Below are 19,509 nucleotides of genomic sequence, written 5' to 3' on the forward strand. Positions count from 1 at the left end.
AAGTCATCTAGTTTATGCTACAAATAATCACTCAAGCCAGTACGAACATAGGTTTGAGTTAAACAGTCAGTCATACACGTCTGAAAGTCAGGGATTTGAAAGTGAAGGAGGAAAATCTCACTATGATCAATTTGAGAGATCCTTTCATGAGGGCTCATTACTTTTCCACCAACAAACATTTTCTCCCTATTCCAATATCTGTTATGTCAGTAATAATGAGACAATCTTTATCCAGCCACCTTCATTCAATGGGTGTGATAGTACAGATAATGCAGAACAACCTTCCATGTGTAATCTGAGTGAGGCCTTAAGCGAGAGCTCCATCTTCAGTTATTACAACAGTATTTATGATGGAGCCAGAATCTACCCATGCCTTGAACCTGGGAATCTCTTTGACCAAGACGGTCTCATGAATCATCAGAGAACTCAATGTTCAGAGAACCATGATGAAAGGGATGAACATAGAAATGTCTTTTATCAAAGCTCAAATCTTATTACAGAGAGGAACGTCCATATTGAAGAAAATAACTACAGATTTAGTAAATGTGGTCAAGTTTCTAACCAGTCATCACAACTTACTCAATATCCGAGTATTCATACTAAGGAGGAACGCTGCAAGTGGAATAAATGTGGGAAAGTCTTTCCTCAATTATCAAATCTAAACAGACACAGGAAAACCCACACTGGAGGGAATCCTAACCAATGCACAGAATGTGGCAAAACCTTTAGCAAGCCCTCCAGTCTTACTCAACATCTCACAGTTCATACTGCAGACAAGACTTGCAAGTGTACAGAATGTGGCAAAGCCTTTACTCGCAGTTCAGACCTTAATCGACATAGGCGAGTCCATACTGGGGAAAAACCATACAAATGTCAGATTTGTGGGAAAGCCTTTAACCAAAGTACGACACTTATTCAACATCAGCGAATCCATACTGGAGAGAAACCATACAAGTGTAAAGAGTGTGGCAAAACTTTTATCAGTTGCTCAAGACTTACTCAGCATCAGAGAAGTCATACTGGGGAGAAACTATACAACTGTACAGAATGTGGCAAAGCCTTTACCAGGCGTTCACATGTTACTCAGCATCAGCTAATTCATACAGGAGAGAAGCCTTATAAATGTACAGAATGTGGCAAAGCCTTTACCAGGCGTTCACATGTTACTCAACATCAGCGAATTCATACAGGAGAGAAGCCTTATAAATGTACAGAATGTGGCAAAGCCTTTAATCAGACTTCAAACCTTAATAAACATAGGCGAATTCATACTGGGGAGAAACCATAGACATATGAAGAATATGAAAAAGCTTTTAATTGCTACTCAAACCTTACTCATCATAATAATTCATAGCACCAAATAGTCTTATAAATAATGTGGCAAAGCCTTGGAGCGAGCCGTCACCTCACTCAGCATCAGAGAGCGTGTGCTGGAGAGAGACCCTACAAATGTAGTAAGTGATGAAAGAGGTTTGTCTTAAGCATACACATCAGGAAACAACAGAGAGTTCATACTGGGAAAGACGCTTAATGCTGTAAGAAGTGTACAAAATGAATTTAAAAACTCAGGTCTAAATAAATACAGAGAATTCATAATAGATAGCATTCAGTCATTAAGCCTTTTCTGGTATTACTTAAAATCAGGATATTATAGAGAATAATCCAAAGTTAAAACACTTAGAAAAATTATTTCTTACTGTGGATCATAGGATCAAGGTGAGACATGTTTGACAGTAAAATTATCATTGTATCCTTATTTATATTGACATTGTGTGAAAGTGAAATTTAATATAATTTAAGTCTCAAAATGCTACATGCCAAACCTTTGTTTCTAGTGTGTATGTGAGCTAATTTTCTTTTTTTAACTAATATTCTTGATCTTTCCTGCCTCAAAGTTAAGTGAAGCCCTTCTCTGTTAGCTAGAAATAGTTTTATCTACCTTTCTATGGAATATTAAGGACCTTGAAATGTGAAATGTACAATGAAAGTCTAAATGGAGGTGATGATTGTCATTGTTTAAAATATACCTCTATGTCACCATTAGGTAAGTGTTCAGAAAATAATTCTTTGTATTAAAGTAAGACAGAGGGTCATTCTAAATTTTAAATAGTGGTGCCAATGGTTCTTTATGGATATAAAGATGGCAGTTCACTGAAATTCCCATGTGTAACAGCAAGAACTAGAAGTCATAAATTTTACTTGACATGGTTGCAATCAGGAAATCTTATACCTAAGAAAAGTATATGTAATGTTTCCCTGAAGGGTTATTTAATTAATCTACATCTTTGTTTACTAAGTAACTGCTCTCTGTAAACCATAAATATCTTATTTCTCTGATCAGTATATCAGAAGAACAAGAATGTTTCTGAATACTTGTAATCTGTATTTTGATCAAAGATTATAAACTTTGGAAAGTTTTATTTAGTTTATGTGTAAACTTCCTATATGTTAGTTAATAAAATGGAATGGCTTTTAATATATTAAACTTCATGTATAATTGATGAAATGTTCTCATTAGTACAGGCTTCTCAGGTGGTTCAATGGTAAAGAATTTGCCTGCCAATGCAGGGGTCACGGAAGGTGTGGGTTCCATCCCTGGGTCAGAAAGATCCCCTGGAGAAGGAAATGGCAACCAGCTCCAGTATTTTTGCCTGGAGAATCCCATGGACAGAGGAGCATTATGGGCTACAGTTCATGGTTGCAGAGTCAGACACGACTAAGCACATACACATGTATTCCACCAGCAACGTAAAGATTAATACCAACATTATCATCTCCCAGGTTTTTTTAAGTTGTCAATAACTGATGGTGAATATCCAGCCCGACATTTTGCATGATGTATTCTGCATATAAGTTAAATTAGCAGGGTGACAATATACAGCCTTGATGTACTCCTTTTCCAAATTGGAACCAGTCTGTTGTTCCATGCCCAGTTTTAACTGCTGCTTCTTGACCTGTATACAGATTTCTCAGGAGGTAGATTTCTAAGATGATCTGGTAATCTCATCTCTTTAAAAAGTTTCCACAGTTTCTTGTGATCCACACAGTCAAAGGCTTTGACGTAGTCAATAAAGCAGAAGTAGATGTTTCTCTGGAACTCTTTTGCTTTCTTGATGATCCAGCAGATTTGGGCAATTTGATCTCTAGTTCTTCTGCCTTTTCTAAATTCTGCTTGAAAATCTGGAAGTACACGGTTCACGTACTATTGAAGCCTGGTTTGGAAAATTCTAAGCATTACTTTGCTAGCGTATGAGATGAGTGTAATTGTGTGGTAGTTTGAACATCCTTTGGCATTGCCTTTCTTTGGGATTGGAATGAAAACTGACTTTTTCCAGTCCTGTGGCCACTGCTGAGTTTTCCAAATTTGCTGGCATAATGAGTGCATCACTTTAACAGCATCATCTTTTAGGATTTGAAGTAGTTCAGCTGGAATTCCATCACCTCCACTACCTTTGTTCATAGTGATGCTTCCAAAGCATCTGGATGAAACACAAGATGGAATCAAGATTGCTGGGAGAAATCAATAACCTCAGATATGCAGATGACACCACCCTTATGGCAGAAAGTGAAGAAGAACTAAAGAGCCTCTTGATGAAAGTGGAAGAGGAGAATGAAAAAGTTGGCTTAAAACTCAATATTCAGAAAACTAAGATCATGACATCTGGTCCCATTCAGTCAGTTCAATTCAGTTTAGTTCAGTCGCTCAGTCACGTCCAACTCTTTGCGACCCCATGAATCGCAGCACGCCAGGCCTCCCTGTCCATCACCAACTCCCGGAGTTCACTCAGACTCACGTCCATCGAGTCAGTGATGCCAGTCCCATTACTTCATGGCAAATAGATGGGGAAACAATGGAAACAGTGAGAGACTTTATTTTGGGGGGCTCCAAAATCACTGCAGATGGTGACTGTAGACATGAAATTAAAAGACGCTTGCTCCTTGGAAGAAAAACTATGACCAACTTAGACAGCATATTAAAAAGCAGAGACATTATTTTGCCAAAGAAGCTCTGTCTAGTCAGTTATGTTTTCTTCAGTAGTCATGTATGAATGTGAGAGTTGGACTATAACGAAAGCTGAGTGCCGAAGAATTGATGTTTTTGAACTGTGGTGTTGGAGAAGACTCTTGAGAGTCCCTTGGACTGCAAGAAGATCCAACCAGTCCATCCTAAAAGAAATCAGTCCTGAATATTCATTGGAAGGACTGATGCTGAAGCTTAAACTCCAATAGTTTGGCCACCTGATGCAAAGAACCAACTTATTTGAAAAGACCCTGGTACTAGGAAAGACTGAAGGCAGGAGCAGAAGCAGAAGACAGAGGATGAGATGGTTGGATGGCATCACCGACTCAATGGACATGAGTCTGAGTAAGCTCCAGGAGTTGGTGATGGACAGGGAAGCCTGGCGTGCTGCAGTCCATGGGGTAACAGAGTCAGACATGACTGAACAACTGAACTGAACTGATTGACAGATGGTGAATATAAAGTATCTGTAATAACACAGTAGGATGATATCTCATGGGGCTTCCCAGATAGTGTTAGTGGTAAAGAATCTGCCTGCCAGTGCAGGAGACATAAGAGATGCTGGTTTGATCCCTGAGTACAGAAGATCCCCTGGAGGAGGGCAGGGCAATCCACTGCAGTATTGTTCTGTAGAGAATCCCGTGGACAGAGGAGCTGGGATGGCTGCACCCCATGGGGTTGCAAAGAGTCACACACAACTGAAACAACTTAGCAGGCACACAGAATGACATCTCATCGTAATTCCCCTTTTCTACTGGCCATAACCCTCAAATAACTTGAGATCATATTTTTCATAAATGGTACAGTGTGTCATTTCCTCATTTTTAACTCCTGGGACATTATGATGATTACTGTATGGATTGCATAGGAGTATTGATGAGAGTTACTTTCGCTGCTCCATGATATTGCTGCCTTGGCATCATTTGTGTAGACTGGTAGCCCACAGGTGCCTTGCTTTGATACCAGTTATTTTCATAAGCACACGCACTAGAAAACACCCTGCAAATTCATAAGCACGTGTACATTCCTCATAGGGCTTCCCCAGCAGCCCTGGTAACCAGCAGTCTTCCTAAAGCCCAGGCCCTTCTATTTTAAATTATTCATTTATTTATTTCTGGCTGCAGTGGGTCTTTGTTGCTGTGCGGGCTTTTCTCTAGTTGAGGCGCACAGGCTTAGCTGCTCTGGGCCCATGGGATCTTCCCAGGCCGGGGATGGAACCCGTGTCCCCTGCACTGGCAGGAGGATTCTTAGCCACAAGGAAAGTCATTAGTTCTCGGTGAGAATACTTCGTGTTCTACAGGGAGCCTTGATGAAGACAGACACCCAAGAAAAGATTCTGGGATGTGAGGGAGAACCATTCTAAAGCTCTGATCTTGACCATCATCAGAATAAAAGGGGAAAAAATTTAGCAGTTGAAAACCACGTCAATAGGCAACATCAGACATAGAGAATGAAAGGTTTGTAAACTGTTAATCCAGGGCATTTCAGGAAGAAAAGCGGACATGCCTATGACCCAGAACAGGGCATGTACCTGAGAAGCTGTCATTTCTGCCCTGGGTCGTTTTCTCCTCAAGGTCACGGGGAAGGATCACCTCAGCATCATGAGATAACACCTTCCAAGGCATCAGCCCAGCGCCTTCGCCTGCTCGCAACACGCCCACAGGCAGAAGGAGCTTGAAAAGCTGAGAGGGCCCACCTCTCCTGCCCTTTGTCTCAGGAGAGGCTCAGGACGATCAGCTCCTCCCGGAGACGCTCGTCAAGTTCTCCTTTGCTGTCCACACGTGTTCTCTCCGCGGATTCTGCCAACACGGGACAGGTGAGCGGCCCTGACGTCCCCCTCCCGACCCCAGAACAGCAGACCCCGCCGCCCCTCCCGGCCTGAAGCTGGCTCTGAGCTCTCACAGACGCGCCCGAAGCCCGTGTTCAGCCCGGGCCTCGCCTGGAGCAGGAAGACAAGCGGCGCTGATGCTCCTCCAGGGCCAGGGGCCGGAGTTTGCGAGGAGGATCCTCCTGGAACCCCAGACGAGAACCGCTTGCCTAAAGTTTTTTTTTTTTTTTTACTGCAGCTTTAAAGTGGATACAAACCCTCCCCAGTCTAAGAAGATATGAATTAGCCAGTTTGAGGGGAACCCGTGAAACGACACGTTGAACAAGCCCCCGGTGGGTGCTGACGCTGCTCCTGTAACACCTGTCTTCCGTGGCACTGAGCTGGAGCCATGCCACAGAGCACACCTGGGAGCCCTGAGCCGGTGAGGGCGCGGGGCTGGAACCTCTGAAAACACCGGCTCCGGCCGCCTGATGCCCCGGGGAAGGGCTCCTCCTGGGGGCGGCCCTCTGTGGCCTGGAGCTGCGCTTAGGGAAGGGGAGGCAGGAGGCGAGTGGTCCACAAAGTCACATGATGCCCTTGGTGGGGCGTGAGGCTCTGCTCTCCCAGATCTTCCCAAAGTTGCCCTGAGTCCTTGGGTCCTGTCTCCCCCTCCCCTTCCTGGGGCCACGTGCTTCCATGCTCAGTAGCTCAGTCGTGTCCCACTCTTTTGTGACCCCGTGGACTATAGCCCTGCAGGCTCCTCTGCCCTTGGGATTTCCCAGGCACGAATACTGCCGTGGGTTGTCATTCCCTTCTTCAGGGGATCTTCCTGACCCAGGGATCGAACCCACGTCTCCTGGGTCTTCTACATTGGCAGACGGATTCTTTACCACTGAGCCAACTGGGAAGACCCCTGGGGCCACAGGCATTCCGAAAATGCTTTGCGTTTTGACCACCTATCCGTACCTCCATCTTCAGAGACGGGGAGGCATGATTTTATGAAGGTGTTTACATCACAGCTTTCTTTGAAAATAAACCATAGGCAGGTATGGAGGATGGATTAAAATGTATGTTGGGAAGGGACCAAAGCCTCTGGACATGAACCATAAATGTGTATTTGAAATTGAAAGTGAAGTCGCTCAGTCGTGTCCAACTCTTTGCGACCCCATGGACTGTGGCCTGCCAGGCTCCTCTGCCCATATAATTGTCCAGGCAAGAACATTGGAATGGGTATCATTTCTTTGTACAGGGGATCTTCCTAACCTACCGATGGAACCTGCCCGTCTTGCATCTCCTGAACTGCTGCTGCTGCTGCTAAGTCGCTTCAGTCGTGTCCGACTCTGTGCGACCCCATAGATGGCAGCCCACCAGGCTCCCCCATCCCTGGGATTCTCTAGGCAGGAATACTGGAGTGGGTTGCCATTTCCTTCTTCAATGCATGAAAGTGAAAATTCAAAGTGAAGTCACTCAGTCGTGTCCGAATCTTAGCGACCCCATGGACTGCAGCCTACCAGGCTCCTGCATCCATGGGATTTTCCAGGCAAGAGTACTGGAATGGGGTGCCATTGCCTTCTCCACCCCTGCACTGGCGGGCGGATTTTTTTTTTTTTTTTTTGACTAGTGCCACTTAGGAAGTGTTTGCACACTATGAGTCTGAGCTAATGTATAGCAACGTGTGTCCATCGTGACAGTTTTACACAGATTATTTCATGGTTCTGGAAGTACTCTAGACTCAGGATATTTATAGCCTGAACTTTGCAACTCCTGGGAAAAGGTGACTATAATATCAAAAAACCTAATATCAAACAAACTGCACAATCAAAAAATGAGCAGAACACCTCATTTCTCCAGACATTTAGGTGGCCACCAGGTACATCAAAGATGCTCAACATCACTAATTATTAGATAAATGCAAATCAAAGCTACAATAATATCACATCCCACATCAGTCAGAATGACCATTATCAAAGGGCCTGCAAATAGTATCAGAAATGCTGAGTGGTGGTGGTGGTGGTTTAGTCACTAAGTTGTGTCTTACCCTTGTGACCCCATGGACTGTAGCCCACCAGTCTCCTCTGTCCATGGGATTCTCCATGCAATAATACTGGAGTGGGTTGCCATTTCCTCCTCCAGGGGATCTTCCTGACCCAGGGATCGAACCTGGGTCTTCTGCATTGCAGACAGATTCTTTATTGACTGAGCTATGAAAAAAGCCTAGAGAGGATGTGGAAAAAAGGGAACCATCCCACAGTGTTCATGGGAATGTAAACTGCTACAATCACTAAAGATAGCAGGATGGATGTTCCTTAAAAACTAAAACTTAAAACAGTATCAGTTCAGTTCAGTTGCTCAGTCGTGTCCTACTCTTTGTGACCCCTTTAACCACAGCATGCCAGGCCTCCCTGTCCATCACCAACTTCTGGAGTCCACACAAACCCATGTCCATTGAGTCAGTGATGCCATCCAACCATCTCATCCTCTGTCGTCCCTGTCTCCTCCTGCCCTCAATCTTTCCCAGCATCAGGGTCTTTTCAAATGAGTCAGCTCTTCACATCAGGTGGCCAAAGTATTGGAGTTTCAGCTTCAACATCAGTCTTACCAATGAACACCCAGGACTGATCTCCTTTAGGATGGAATGGTTGGATCTCTTTGAGTAGGTACTCTCAAGAGTCTTCTCCAACACCACAGTTCAAAAGCATCAATTCTTCAGCACTCAGCTTTCTTTATAGTCCAATTCTCACATCCATACATGACTACTGGAAAAACCATAGCCTTGACTAGATGGACATTTTTTGATGAGGTAATGTCTCTGCTTCTTAATATGCTGTCTAGGTTGGTCATAACTTTTCTTCCAAGGAGTAAGCATCTTTTAATTTCATGGCTGCAATGACCATCCACAGTGATTTGGATCTCAGAAAAATAAAGTCAGCCACTGTTTCCAGTTTCCCCATCTATTTGCCATGAAGTGATGGGACCAGATGCCATGATTTTAGTTTTCTGAATTTTGAGCTTTAAGCCAACTTTTTCACTCTCCTCTTTCACTTTCATCAAGAGGCTTTTTAGTTCCTCTTCACTTTCTGCCATAAGGATGGTGTCATCTGCATATCTGAGGTTATTGATATTTCTCCTGGCAATCTTGATTCCAGCTTTTGCTTCTTCCAGCCCAGCGTTTCTCATGGTGTACTCTGCATAGAAGTTAAATAAGCACGGTGACAATATACAGCCTTGACGTACTCCTTTTCCTATTTGGAACCAGTCTGTTGTTCCGTGTCCAGTTCTAACAGTTGCTTCCTGATCTGCATACAGATTTCTCAAGAGGCAGGTCAGATAGTCTGGTATTCCCATCTCTTGAAGAATTTTCCACAGTTTCTTGTGATCCACACAGTCAAAGGCTTTGGCATAGTCAATAAAGCAGAAATAGATGTTTTTCTAGAACTCTCTTGCTTTTTTGATGATCCAGCAGATGTTGGCAATTTGATCTCTGGTTCCTCTGCCTTTTCTAAAACCAGCTTGAACATCTGGAAGTTCATAGTTCATGTATTGCTGAAACCTGGCTAAGAAAATTTTAAGCATTACTTTACTAGCGTGTGAGATGAGTGCAATTGTGTGGTAGTTTGAGCATTCTTTGGCATTGCCTTTCTTTGGGATTGGAATGAAAACTGACCTTTTCCAGTCCTGTGGCCACTGCTGAGTTTTCCAAATTTGCTGGCATATTGAGTGCAGCACTTTCACAGCATCATCTTTCAGGATTTGAAATAACTCCACTAGAATTCCATCACCTCCACTAGCTTTGTTTGTACTGATGCTTCCTAAGGCCCACTTGCTTCACCTTCCAGGATATCTGGCTCTAGGTGAGCAATCACGCCATCATGATTATCTGGGTCATGCCACCTCTTCTTAATATCTTCTGCTTTTCTGTTAGATGCATACCATTTCTGTCCTTTTTTCAGCCCATCTTTGCGTGAAATATTCCCTTGGTATCTCTAATTTTCTTGAAGAGATCTCTAGTGTTTCCCATTCTATTGTTTTCCTCTATTTCTTTGCATTGATCCCTGAGGAAGGCTTTCTTATCTCTACCTGCTCCTTGGAACTCTGCATTCAAATGAGTATATCTTTCCTTTTCTCCTTTGCTTTTTGCTTCCCTTCTTTTCACAGCTATTTGTAAAGCCTCCTCAGATAGCCGTTTTGCTTTTTTGCAATTTTTTTTCCCTTGAGGATGGTCTTGATTCCTGTCTCCTGTATAATACACGAACCTCCGTCAATAGTTCATCAGGCACTCTGTCTATCAGATCTAGTCCCTTAAATCTATTTCTCACTTCCACTGTATAGTTATAAGGGATTTGATTTAGGTCATACCTGAATGGTATAGTAGTTTTCCCCACTTTCTTCAATTTAAGTCTGAATTTGGCAATAAGGAGTTCATGATCTGAGCCACAGTCAGCTCCCGGTCTTGTTTTTGCTGACTGTATAGAGCTTCTCCATCTTTGGCTGCAAAGAATATAATCAATCTGATCTCGGTGTTGACCATCTGGTGATGTCCATGTGTAGAGACTTCTCTTGTGTTGTTGGAAGAGGGGGTTTGCTATGACCGGTGTGTTCTCTTGGCAGAACTCTGTTAGCCTTTGCCCTGCCTCATTCTGTACTCCAAGGGCAAATTTGCCTATTATTCCAGGTGTTTCTTGACTTCCTACTTTTGCATTCCAGTCCCCTATTATGAAAAGGACATCTTTTGGGGGTGTTAGTTCTAGAAGGTCCTGTAGGTCTTCATAGAACTATTCAACTTCAGCTTCTTCAGCATTACTGGTCGGGGCATAGACTTGGATTATCGTGCTATTGAGTGGTTCGCCTTGGAAATGAATAGAGATCATTCCGTCATTTTTGAGATTGCATCCAAGTACTGCATTTCGGACTCTTTTGTTGACCATGATGGCTACTCCATTTCTTCTATCTACTTGCCCACAGTAGTAGATATAATGGTCATCTGAGTTAAATTCACCCATTCCAGTCCATCTTAGTTTGCTGATTCCTGGAATGTCGGCATTCACTCTTGCCATCTCTTGTCTGACCGCTTACAATTTGCCTTGATTCATGGACCTAACATTCCAGGTTCCTATGCAATATTGCTCTTTACAACATCAGACCTTGCTTCTATCACCAGTCCCATCCACAACTGTGTGTTGTTTTTGCTTTGGCTGCATTCCTTCATTCTTTCTGGAGTTATTTCTCCACTGATCTCCAGTAGCATACTGGGCATCTACCGACCTGGCGAGTTCCTCTTTTGTTATCCTATCTTTTTGCCTTTTCATACTGTTCATGGGGTTCTCAAGGCAAGAATACTCAAGTGGTTTGCCATTCCCTTCTCCAGTGGCCCACATTCTGTCAGACCTCTCCACCATGACCCGTCCATCATGGGTGGCCCCACGGGCATGGCTTAGTTTCACTGAGTTAGACAAGGCTGTGGTCCGTGTGATCAGAGCGGCTAGTTGCCTGTGATTGTGGTTTCAGTCTGGTGTTCAGTTTTATGTCACCATAAAACAGTATGGTGTTTCCTTTAAAACAGAGATTCCTGAAGTTTGGGGGAAATGAACTCAATGGAAAATAGGTAAAATATATCTAATTTAAAAATCTGTCATTTCTCAGTTCTTAGTAAATCAAAAAGTTTGAAAGTATCAATTTTTATCTAATGCTTCTTAATTCTTCAAAAGACCATGGGTACAAATAGAGACACACTCTTCATTCTTAGTTTTCTCACTGCTAATGTATACCTGCATATGTTTATATATTGCATTCAATGTATGTCAAAGCCATGGAAAGAAGCTTAAGCATAGACAAGAAACACGTGCTAAAAAATACATTGTGTCAAATTTTATGAATGTTAGTTCAGAATATTAACATGGCTTTTAATTTTAGTTCTTGTCAGTTTTTAAGGTTTGTACTTGTTAAAATGAGACTGTGGCAGTCTGTGGAATGTCTCAGTTCCACAAAGGACCACAAAGGAAAAGAGGGAGGTGAGTTTATGACTTTAGGTCCTGAGAGTATTCACAGGCAGCCTTGAGGGCCCCCTGAGGGAGATCAGGCTAGAACCAGGCCGAGAAAGCTCCAGTACTTGGGGTTCAGGCCTTTCTAAGGGACCCTGGGTGAAGGGCTGTGGGCTCCCCTGGCTGAGCATGGACGGGTCCATTCAAACCAGAGGAGCAGGAATCTGGTGAGTTCTGAGGGTGTCATTGAAGGGGGGCCTGTGCAGTAGACCCTGGGGTTCAGCAAGACTGCTGGTCTCCAGGAAGGGGGTCATCTAGTGGAGGTGCTCACAGGACTGGCTGGTGTGAGCTCAAGGACCTGCAGGCTGCCTGCTGCCTAGACAGACGCTGAGGCAGCAACAGCACGGAGCAGTCAGGGAAGCTCTCCACAGTACTCTGTATGGTCCGTCTTATTAGAACCGTCACCATGTCCCAGCAGTTACAGAGAGAGAAAAATGTACAATGTAGAAAAGATGGGAAATACAGGAAATTATTTGAGGTTTAAAGGCACTAAGGAAGCCACTTTCTACAGATGCCATCCCTCTGTGCTAGAATAGTTTATTGTTACGATACCTTCCCTGCAAACTTAAAAAACATAGGAGAGGTTAATTTTGGCAGTTGGTTAACACTCTATTACACATCAAATGTAACACTACAAACCATTCTCTTCTGTTAATCAACATATACTAATTCACACATAGTCAACATAAAACATTTTACAATCCTCTCTATGATCCTTGGGCTTCTGAGGTGGCACTAGTAAAGAACCCGTCTGCCGAACCCAATGCCGAAGACATGAGAGATGCATCCTACTTTGTGATCACTGTGTGATTCTTAATAGAGATTACAAGCTTTCAGAAACATTCCTGTTCCTATGATAAAATGATCTGAGAATTGTGGTTTCTATGCTTTACAAAATGGAGGCTAGTTATTTAGTAAAGATGGATGTGCATTAACTATATGACTTTTTCAGGAGGGGTTTTCTACACTTTTCTCAGGGAGAAAGAAAATGTCCTTACCTCGAGTCTGTCTGGTAATATGCATGATTTCTTGTGTTGATGTAATAAAAATACACCAGATTTTTTTAATGGACTATATAGTTTTATTCTAAAAAATCAAGTGACATAAGTATTATAATTTTAGAACAAACCTCTATCTTACATTGATACAGGGAATGATTCCTGAACACTTCCATCATGGTGACCTATAGGGATGTTTGATGTCAATGACATACAACACCACTTAGGTGTTCAGTGTACACATTACATTACTGTGTTCTTAATCTAATGGAAAATAAATACAAATGATTTCTCTCTGGGTTAGAAGGGCTTCTCTTATGTTTGCGGCAGCAACCATCAAAAACAAAAGTCAATTTATACACTATAAATGAACCTTACTATGTAGAAATCTGAGAGTCGAATTATATTCATTTTGGTTTTTTAATAATCTCAAATAATGTTAGTATAAACCAAGATACATTGATTATAACTGTAACTCTCCAAACATCCACCCCTTCATCTTTTGTTCCATTCTAACATATCAATTTTCTATGCATTTTAACAATGGATTACATTCTACAGTATTCTCAATTTAGAATCATTCCAGAAAAGAGGTATAGATGCAAGGCTTTCTAGTATGCATTCTCTGATATTTATTTACATTTGATTTTTAATTAAGCATTATTCTACATTTTTTTACATTATTCACACATTTTTCCAGTGTAAATGCTCTCATTTTTTTTTTCCTAAAGTACGTAAATATTTAGGACAAACCTCTTTTATCACTTACTGACTTCTAGCGTTTTTCTCCAGTATGTGCTGTCTAATGTCAAGTGAGGTGATGGCTCTGATTAAAGCCTTTGCCACATATGGCTTTTGAGAAACCACAATTCTCAGATCATTTTATCATAGGAACAGGAATGTCTCTGAAAGCTTATAGTCTCTATTTAATCAAGAATCACACAGTGATCACAAAGTAGGATGCATCTCTCATGTCTTCGGCATTGGGTTCGGCAGACGGGTTCTTTACCACTAGTGCCACCTCAGAAGCCCAAGGATCATAGAGAGGATTGTAAAATGTTTTATGTTGACTATGTGTAAATTTAAAGTTTTTTCGGAGCATGAAATCTCTGATGTCTAGTGAGACTAGAAAGTGAAAAATGAAAGTGAAGTCACTCAGTTATGTCCAACTCTTTGCGACCCCAAGGACTATAGCCTACCAGGCTCTCTGTCCATGGGATTTTCCAGGCAAGAGTACTGGAGTGGGTTGCCATTTGAGATCTGGGTAAAAGCTCACACTCTTTATATTTGCATAATTTCTCCCCAGTGTGAGTTCCTTGATGCTGAGTAATGCTTCCAAACCAGTTAAACGTTTGGCCACATTCCTTATACTTAGAAGGCTTCTGGGGCTTCCCAGGTGGCGCTAGTGGAAAAGAACCTGCCTGCCGGTGCAGGAGACAGAAGAGACTTGGGTTCAGTCCACAGGGCTGGGAAGACCCCCTGGAGGAGGGCATGGGAACCACTCCAGTGTTCTTGACTGGAGAATCCCACGGACCTCTGAGGAGCCTGGAGGGCTCGAAGAGTCGGACATAACTGAAGTCACTTAGCACACACACATATGCTTGTACAAAGTTTCTCTCCAGTATGAATTCGCAGATGTATAAGACTTGAGCTCTGATTAAACGCTTTGCCGCACTCTTTACATTTGTAAGGTTTTTCCCCAGTATGGATTCGCTGGTGTTAAGAGCTGAGCAACGGGCAAAGGCTTTGCCACAATCCTTACACTTATAAGGCTTCTCCCCACTGTGAATTACCGGATGTTGAATACGATTTGAACAACGGATGAAGGTTTTGCCACATTCTTTACATGTGTATGGTTTCTCTGCGGTATGAATTCGCTGATGTTGAGTAAGGCTTGCACGCCAAGGCTTTATCACACTCCTTACATTTAAGATTTCTCCCTAGTATGAATTCTTTGATGTTTAGTAAGTTTTGAGCTCTGATTAAATGCTTTTGCACATTCTGTACCTCTATAAGTCTTCCCCCCAGTATGAATTACCTGATATTGAATAAAATTTGAACAGCAGCTAAAGGTTTTGCCACACTCTTTACATTTGTATGGTTTCTCCCCAGTATGAATTCGCTGATGTTGAGTAAGGCTTGATTGCCAGTCAAAGGCTTTATCGCATTCTGTACATTTGAAAGGCTTCCTTCCTATATGAATTTGTCTGTGTCTGTTTAGACTTGATGATTTCCTAAGAACTTTTCCACATTTATTATGTTTGCAGCATTTCTGCTTAGTCTGAATAAGTTTTGAAGACTGATTACAACCTTTACCATATTCACAACAATTATGATTTTTCTCTTCAATATGAATGCTCTTATAACTAGTAAGATTTGAGATTTGATAAAAGACATTCCTATATTGATTACTTTTAGAATCATTGTCTGATAATTGAAGTGCCTGATATTTCATAACATTTGGGTCTTGGTCAAGGTTATACCCAGTTTCATTGCATGAATAGCTTCTCACTCCATCATACGTACTCTTGTAATTATTGAGAGTAGAGCTATGGAAGGCATTACTCATTTTTATACACTTATAAAGTTGTTCCACATTAATTATAACTCCATATGTATTGGACAGTGACGGTTCAGTAAGGTCTCTCCCAGTATTACCAACATTACAGATTTTGGAATGGGCAGAAAATATCTGTTGGTTGAGGAATAAACCCTTGCTAAAGGATTCAATAAATTGATTATACTGGGAATTTCCCCCCTTATTTTTAAATTTCTGGTTTTCAGACATTTTTGAATGTATGTTTAATCGAAACCCATGTTCAGAATTGTGTGACTGATTATTTGCAGTAGTGACTGGATGACTTTCCAGATTTTCCACATTTTTCTCAAGAGAACATGTATGTTTCAAACAACAATGTGGGTTTTTTCTTACCAACATACACTTCTCTGCAGATGTTGATGTCTCAAATTGGTATTTTTCCCAATTTGACTCATATCTTTGATTTCTGTTGGCAGTAACATTTGCATTATGGGAAACTGTCTCAGTTTCTTTATGTCCATGGAAACATCCTCTCTGTCCTTCACATGCCCTTGTATATATTCGCAGTCTTTCATTAAATGTAAGTTGCCAAGGTGAACTCTTTCATATATTCCTAGCTTTGCTTTGGAGATTAAATCTTCTAACTCTGGATTTTTTGGCATCAAATCTTGCATGTTGTGAGATGACACAGCTGAAAGATACCAAAGAACGTGGTATTTTACTTACAAGTCTCAGTGAATATCCTTTAAAATTTACATAAAATTGATGAACCCTTAGCTAGATTGAAAATAAAACAGAGACAGAAGGACCAAGATGGCAGAGAATTAGGCAGACATGGAGTTGATCTCTCCACAAACGCATCAAGAATACATCTGCAAATGGAGCAATTCTCACGGAGCCTCTGCAGAAAACTAGCAGAGGACCTGGGACACGTAAAAGGACAAGAAGGATTCCTGCTGAGCCAGGTAGGTCAAAAGAAAGAAGAAGGAAAAGGAGGAGGAAAAGAAGCGAGATGGGACCTGCAACCCTGAGGGGAGCAGAAAGAGAAGGGTGGACTCCACATCCGGGGAAGAGAACGTGGCAGCCAGCGTGCGGCAGCAGGACAGAGTTAGACCTGTACACGGGGTGCTGACCCCTGCCCTGCCCACCCAGCCTGAGAGGGCGTCCACCGCTGCAGACAAGGGCTCAGGGTGCTGAAATGTGAGGTTTGGAGAGCAGACCCAGGCAGAGGAGTGTGGTTGGCTCTGAGGGGACATCCTGAGGGACGGGAGTGAGAGAGGAGCTCTGCAAACAGGAATGCTTGAGGTGGAAGCCTGAACCACCATAGCCTGAGCACCATTGGTGAGTGATGCCCAAAGCGAAGACCCACCATTGTCTGTAGCCTCGCCCCCTGTGCTGGCCCCTCCTCACCAGGCAGTACGAGGGGCTCCCGCCAGGATGGGTGCTCTCACGATGCTGGCTGCTGCCTCCTCCTCTGTGCCCCCTCCCTACCAGGGTAGACTGGTGGGCTCTGGGAAACTTCGGGAGCAGGTGCCTATGGGTCGTCCACATGCACAGAGGGGGCTAAACACTGCTGAGCCCCAGGGTCTGGAAATTAAGGAAGTAAAGCTGAAATCTTCTACTGGAAGCTGCACAAGCTCATTTCTGTACCATCACAACTGTCTTCGTAACCTACAGAGCATTTGAATGGATGACCAGGGCTCCCCAAGTCACAGCATGTAGCTTTAGCAGCTGTAGACTGTGGGCTCCTACACTAGGGGGCGGGGCCAGGCCGGAGTCTGAGCTGCCCCACAGCACCACAGTGGGTCCAGCTCCATGAGGAATGCCATCCTGGGCCCTGACTTCAGAGGATCTATGCTTGTGACCTGCTGAAAACAACATCTGAGACACCAGGGCCATGTGCCAGCATACCCACGGTTAAAGTAGGGCCAAGGGCAGTGCCAACACAGGGCCACATGAGTGAATGGGTGAAATTGACCCACAGAGCACACAGAGGTGAACACCCCCAGAGGAGCAATCCTCAGGGTCTTCTCTCCCAGTTGGTGTGCTCCAATCCCACCTGCCTCGACCACAGATCAGAATCACAGCGAAGAAACAGATCTGGGGGCTCTATTCCACCAACCAGGGAGCAGACCCCACCACAGACAGGGCAGTGACAGCCACAGAGCCAAGAGGAAGCTCCCCTCAGTATCCAGGGCAGGCTCGGGTCACGGTAACAACAGTCAAAGCCCAGATCAAAGAGGTAAGGGCACAACCTCTGGACCAACCTCACCCATGAGGGTGCAGACACCACAGCAAGAGGAACTAGGATCCTGCAGCCTTCATAAGAGAGACCCAGGCACAAAAAAATTGGACAAAATGAGAGGACAAAGAAATATGTTGTAGAGGAAGGAGCAAGATAAAAACCTATAAGAACCACTAAATGAAAAGGAGATAGGCAATCTAATGATGACTTTTTGGTTTAAGTCATGTTGAATTGAGACAGCAGACATTTTCACAAATACTAGGTGCCTAATAATTCTTTAATCCACTTCTTACCATGTCTGTTTTTTATTTGAGCATATTCTATTCAATATTTGAATCTAAAAATCATAAATGATATTGACATACAACTAATCAGAAAGTGAGAATATATAGAACAAGTCTGGAGAAGCTGATAACAAACAAGATAAACTTAAGTAGTAGTTCTTAAGAAATTAAATAAGAATTGAGACTTTAAAAATATGATGGGAACACAGGGAACTCTGCTCAATGCTCCGTGGAGACTTAAGTGGAAGGAAATATAAAAGAGAGTGGATATATACACGTATAATTGATTCTCTTTGCTGTACAGCAGCACAACATTGTAAAATAGCTACACTCCAATAAGAACTTTTTAAAAAGATGTCTTCATATAATCTAAAAATCTTAACAGTGAGAAACAACTATAAAAATATGGTAGAAAATGGTCTAAGCTCCCATGCTAATTTATTTGAAAATTCATTGAGTTAAATGAATACATTAAAGTATTTTAGCATTGAGAAGTCAAAACAAATACACTTACGATATTTAACATGAGTTCATATGAAGAAAAGGGAAACTTTGAAGTAACCCTGAGATTCGCATTCTCTCATTTGGGGGAGGTTTTGATTTATGCAGTGAAGACATTACTTGAGTTTAAAATTTACAAGGTTTTATTTGTAGCTTGCAGTGTTATAGATAATATAAATCAGGGGGAAAAAGTGTATCCAGTTTTCCTAGAACTTTGGCAGTGAATCTACAATGCCACTCACACACTTCTGTCTAGAGGTAGAAACAAACTTTAAAAAGAGTATCATAGAGTTACTCAGAAATGGGCACAGTTTTCCTAAGATCCTCAAGAAATGAAAGAGCAGCCAACTCATGCAGATTGTCACAGGCCAAGAAGAGAATTTCAGTTCTCACTGTGAGTGAGAAAAGTAATCACTGGAGATGAATTCATGAATGATTAAAGAGATAGAATGGGGCAGGTGTCCCTCTATGACAGCAACAGAAATAAACCCAGACTTCTCCAAAATCTTATCCACTGAAGCAGGTCTTCCCAAATCACAAGACAAAGGATGACTTCCTCATAGATCCTTGGGCCTCTCACCTGAGTCATCGGCTCCGTTCATTCACACCTACCTGGGTATGTGGCTGTTGTCTCCATTCTCCTTACATCCCACAGATGCTTCCTTTGCTCCAGAAAGATGACCAGATCTGGCTTAGAGAGAACAAGACCTGTTCATCAGAAAAAGGAAACTTAGTTGTGCTGGAGATTCATCAGTTTCCAATCCAGTGTGTATTCAGGTGAGAAGAGAAGGTGTGGTAGAATAATAACACAGCCTAGAAAATGATTTCCCCAAATATTTTATTGAAAGTACCTTTACAACACTAACAAATACATAAAAATGAGAACCTGAGATTCTGGTCAAGTACTACAAGGCAAAAGTAAGTAGTGGAAATCTGATTTTGAAATGAGGGCAAAACTATTTTATACCACTGAACTTATAACATTCCTAGTAATTCAGAGAGAAGGAGGCAGATTACATCAAGGAAGAGGAAGGTTAGAATCATAAATCATCATGAAGTCTTTCTAATCTCACAAA

At 42.4% G+C, this 19,509-nt stretch overlaps 1 protein-coding gene across 1 annotated transcript in view; it reads left to right on the plus strand.

Annotated features, from left to right (window-relative positions):
* The window catches only part of LOC120871946 (zinc finger protein 420-like), a 719,570-nt gene that overhangs the window by 16,462 nt on the left and 683,599 nt on the right, over positions 1-19,509 (plus strand). Inside the window, exon 4 of the mRNA XM_040251978.1 lies at positions 466-1,288. Coding sequence (XP_040107912.1) covers positions 466-1,288 — 823 coding nt within the window. Of the gene's footprint in view, positions 1-465 lie in introns of the transcript that reaches the window.

Source organism: Oryx dammah, unplaced genomic scaffold (assembly GCF_014754425.2).
Source record: "Oryx dammah isolate SB20612 unplaced genomic scaffold, SCBI_Odam_1.1 HiC_scaffold_13, whole genome shotgun sequence".
Classification (NCBI taxonomy): domain Eukaryota; kingdom Metazoa; phylum Chordata; class Mammalia; order Artiodactyla; family Bovidae; genus Oryx; species Oryx dammah.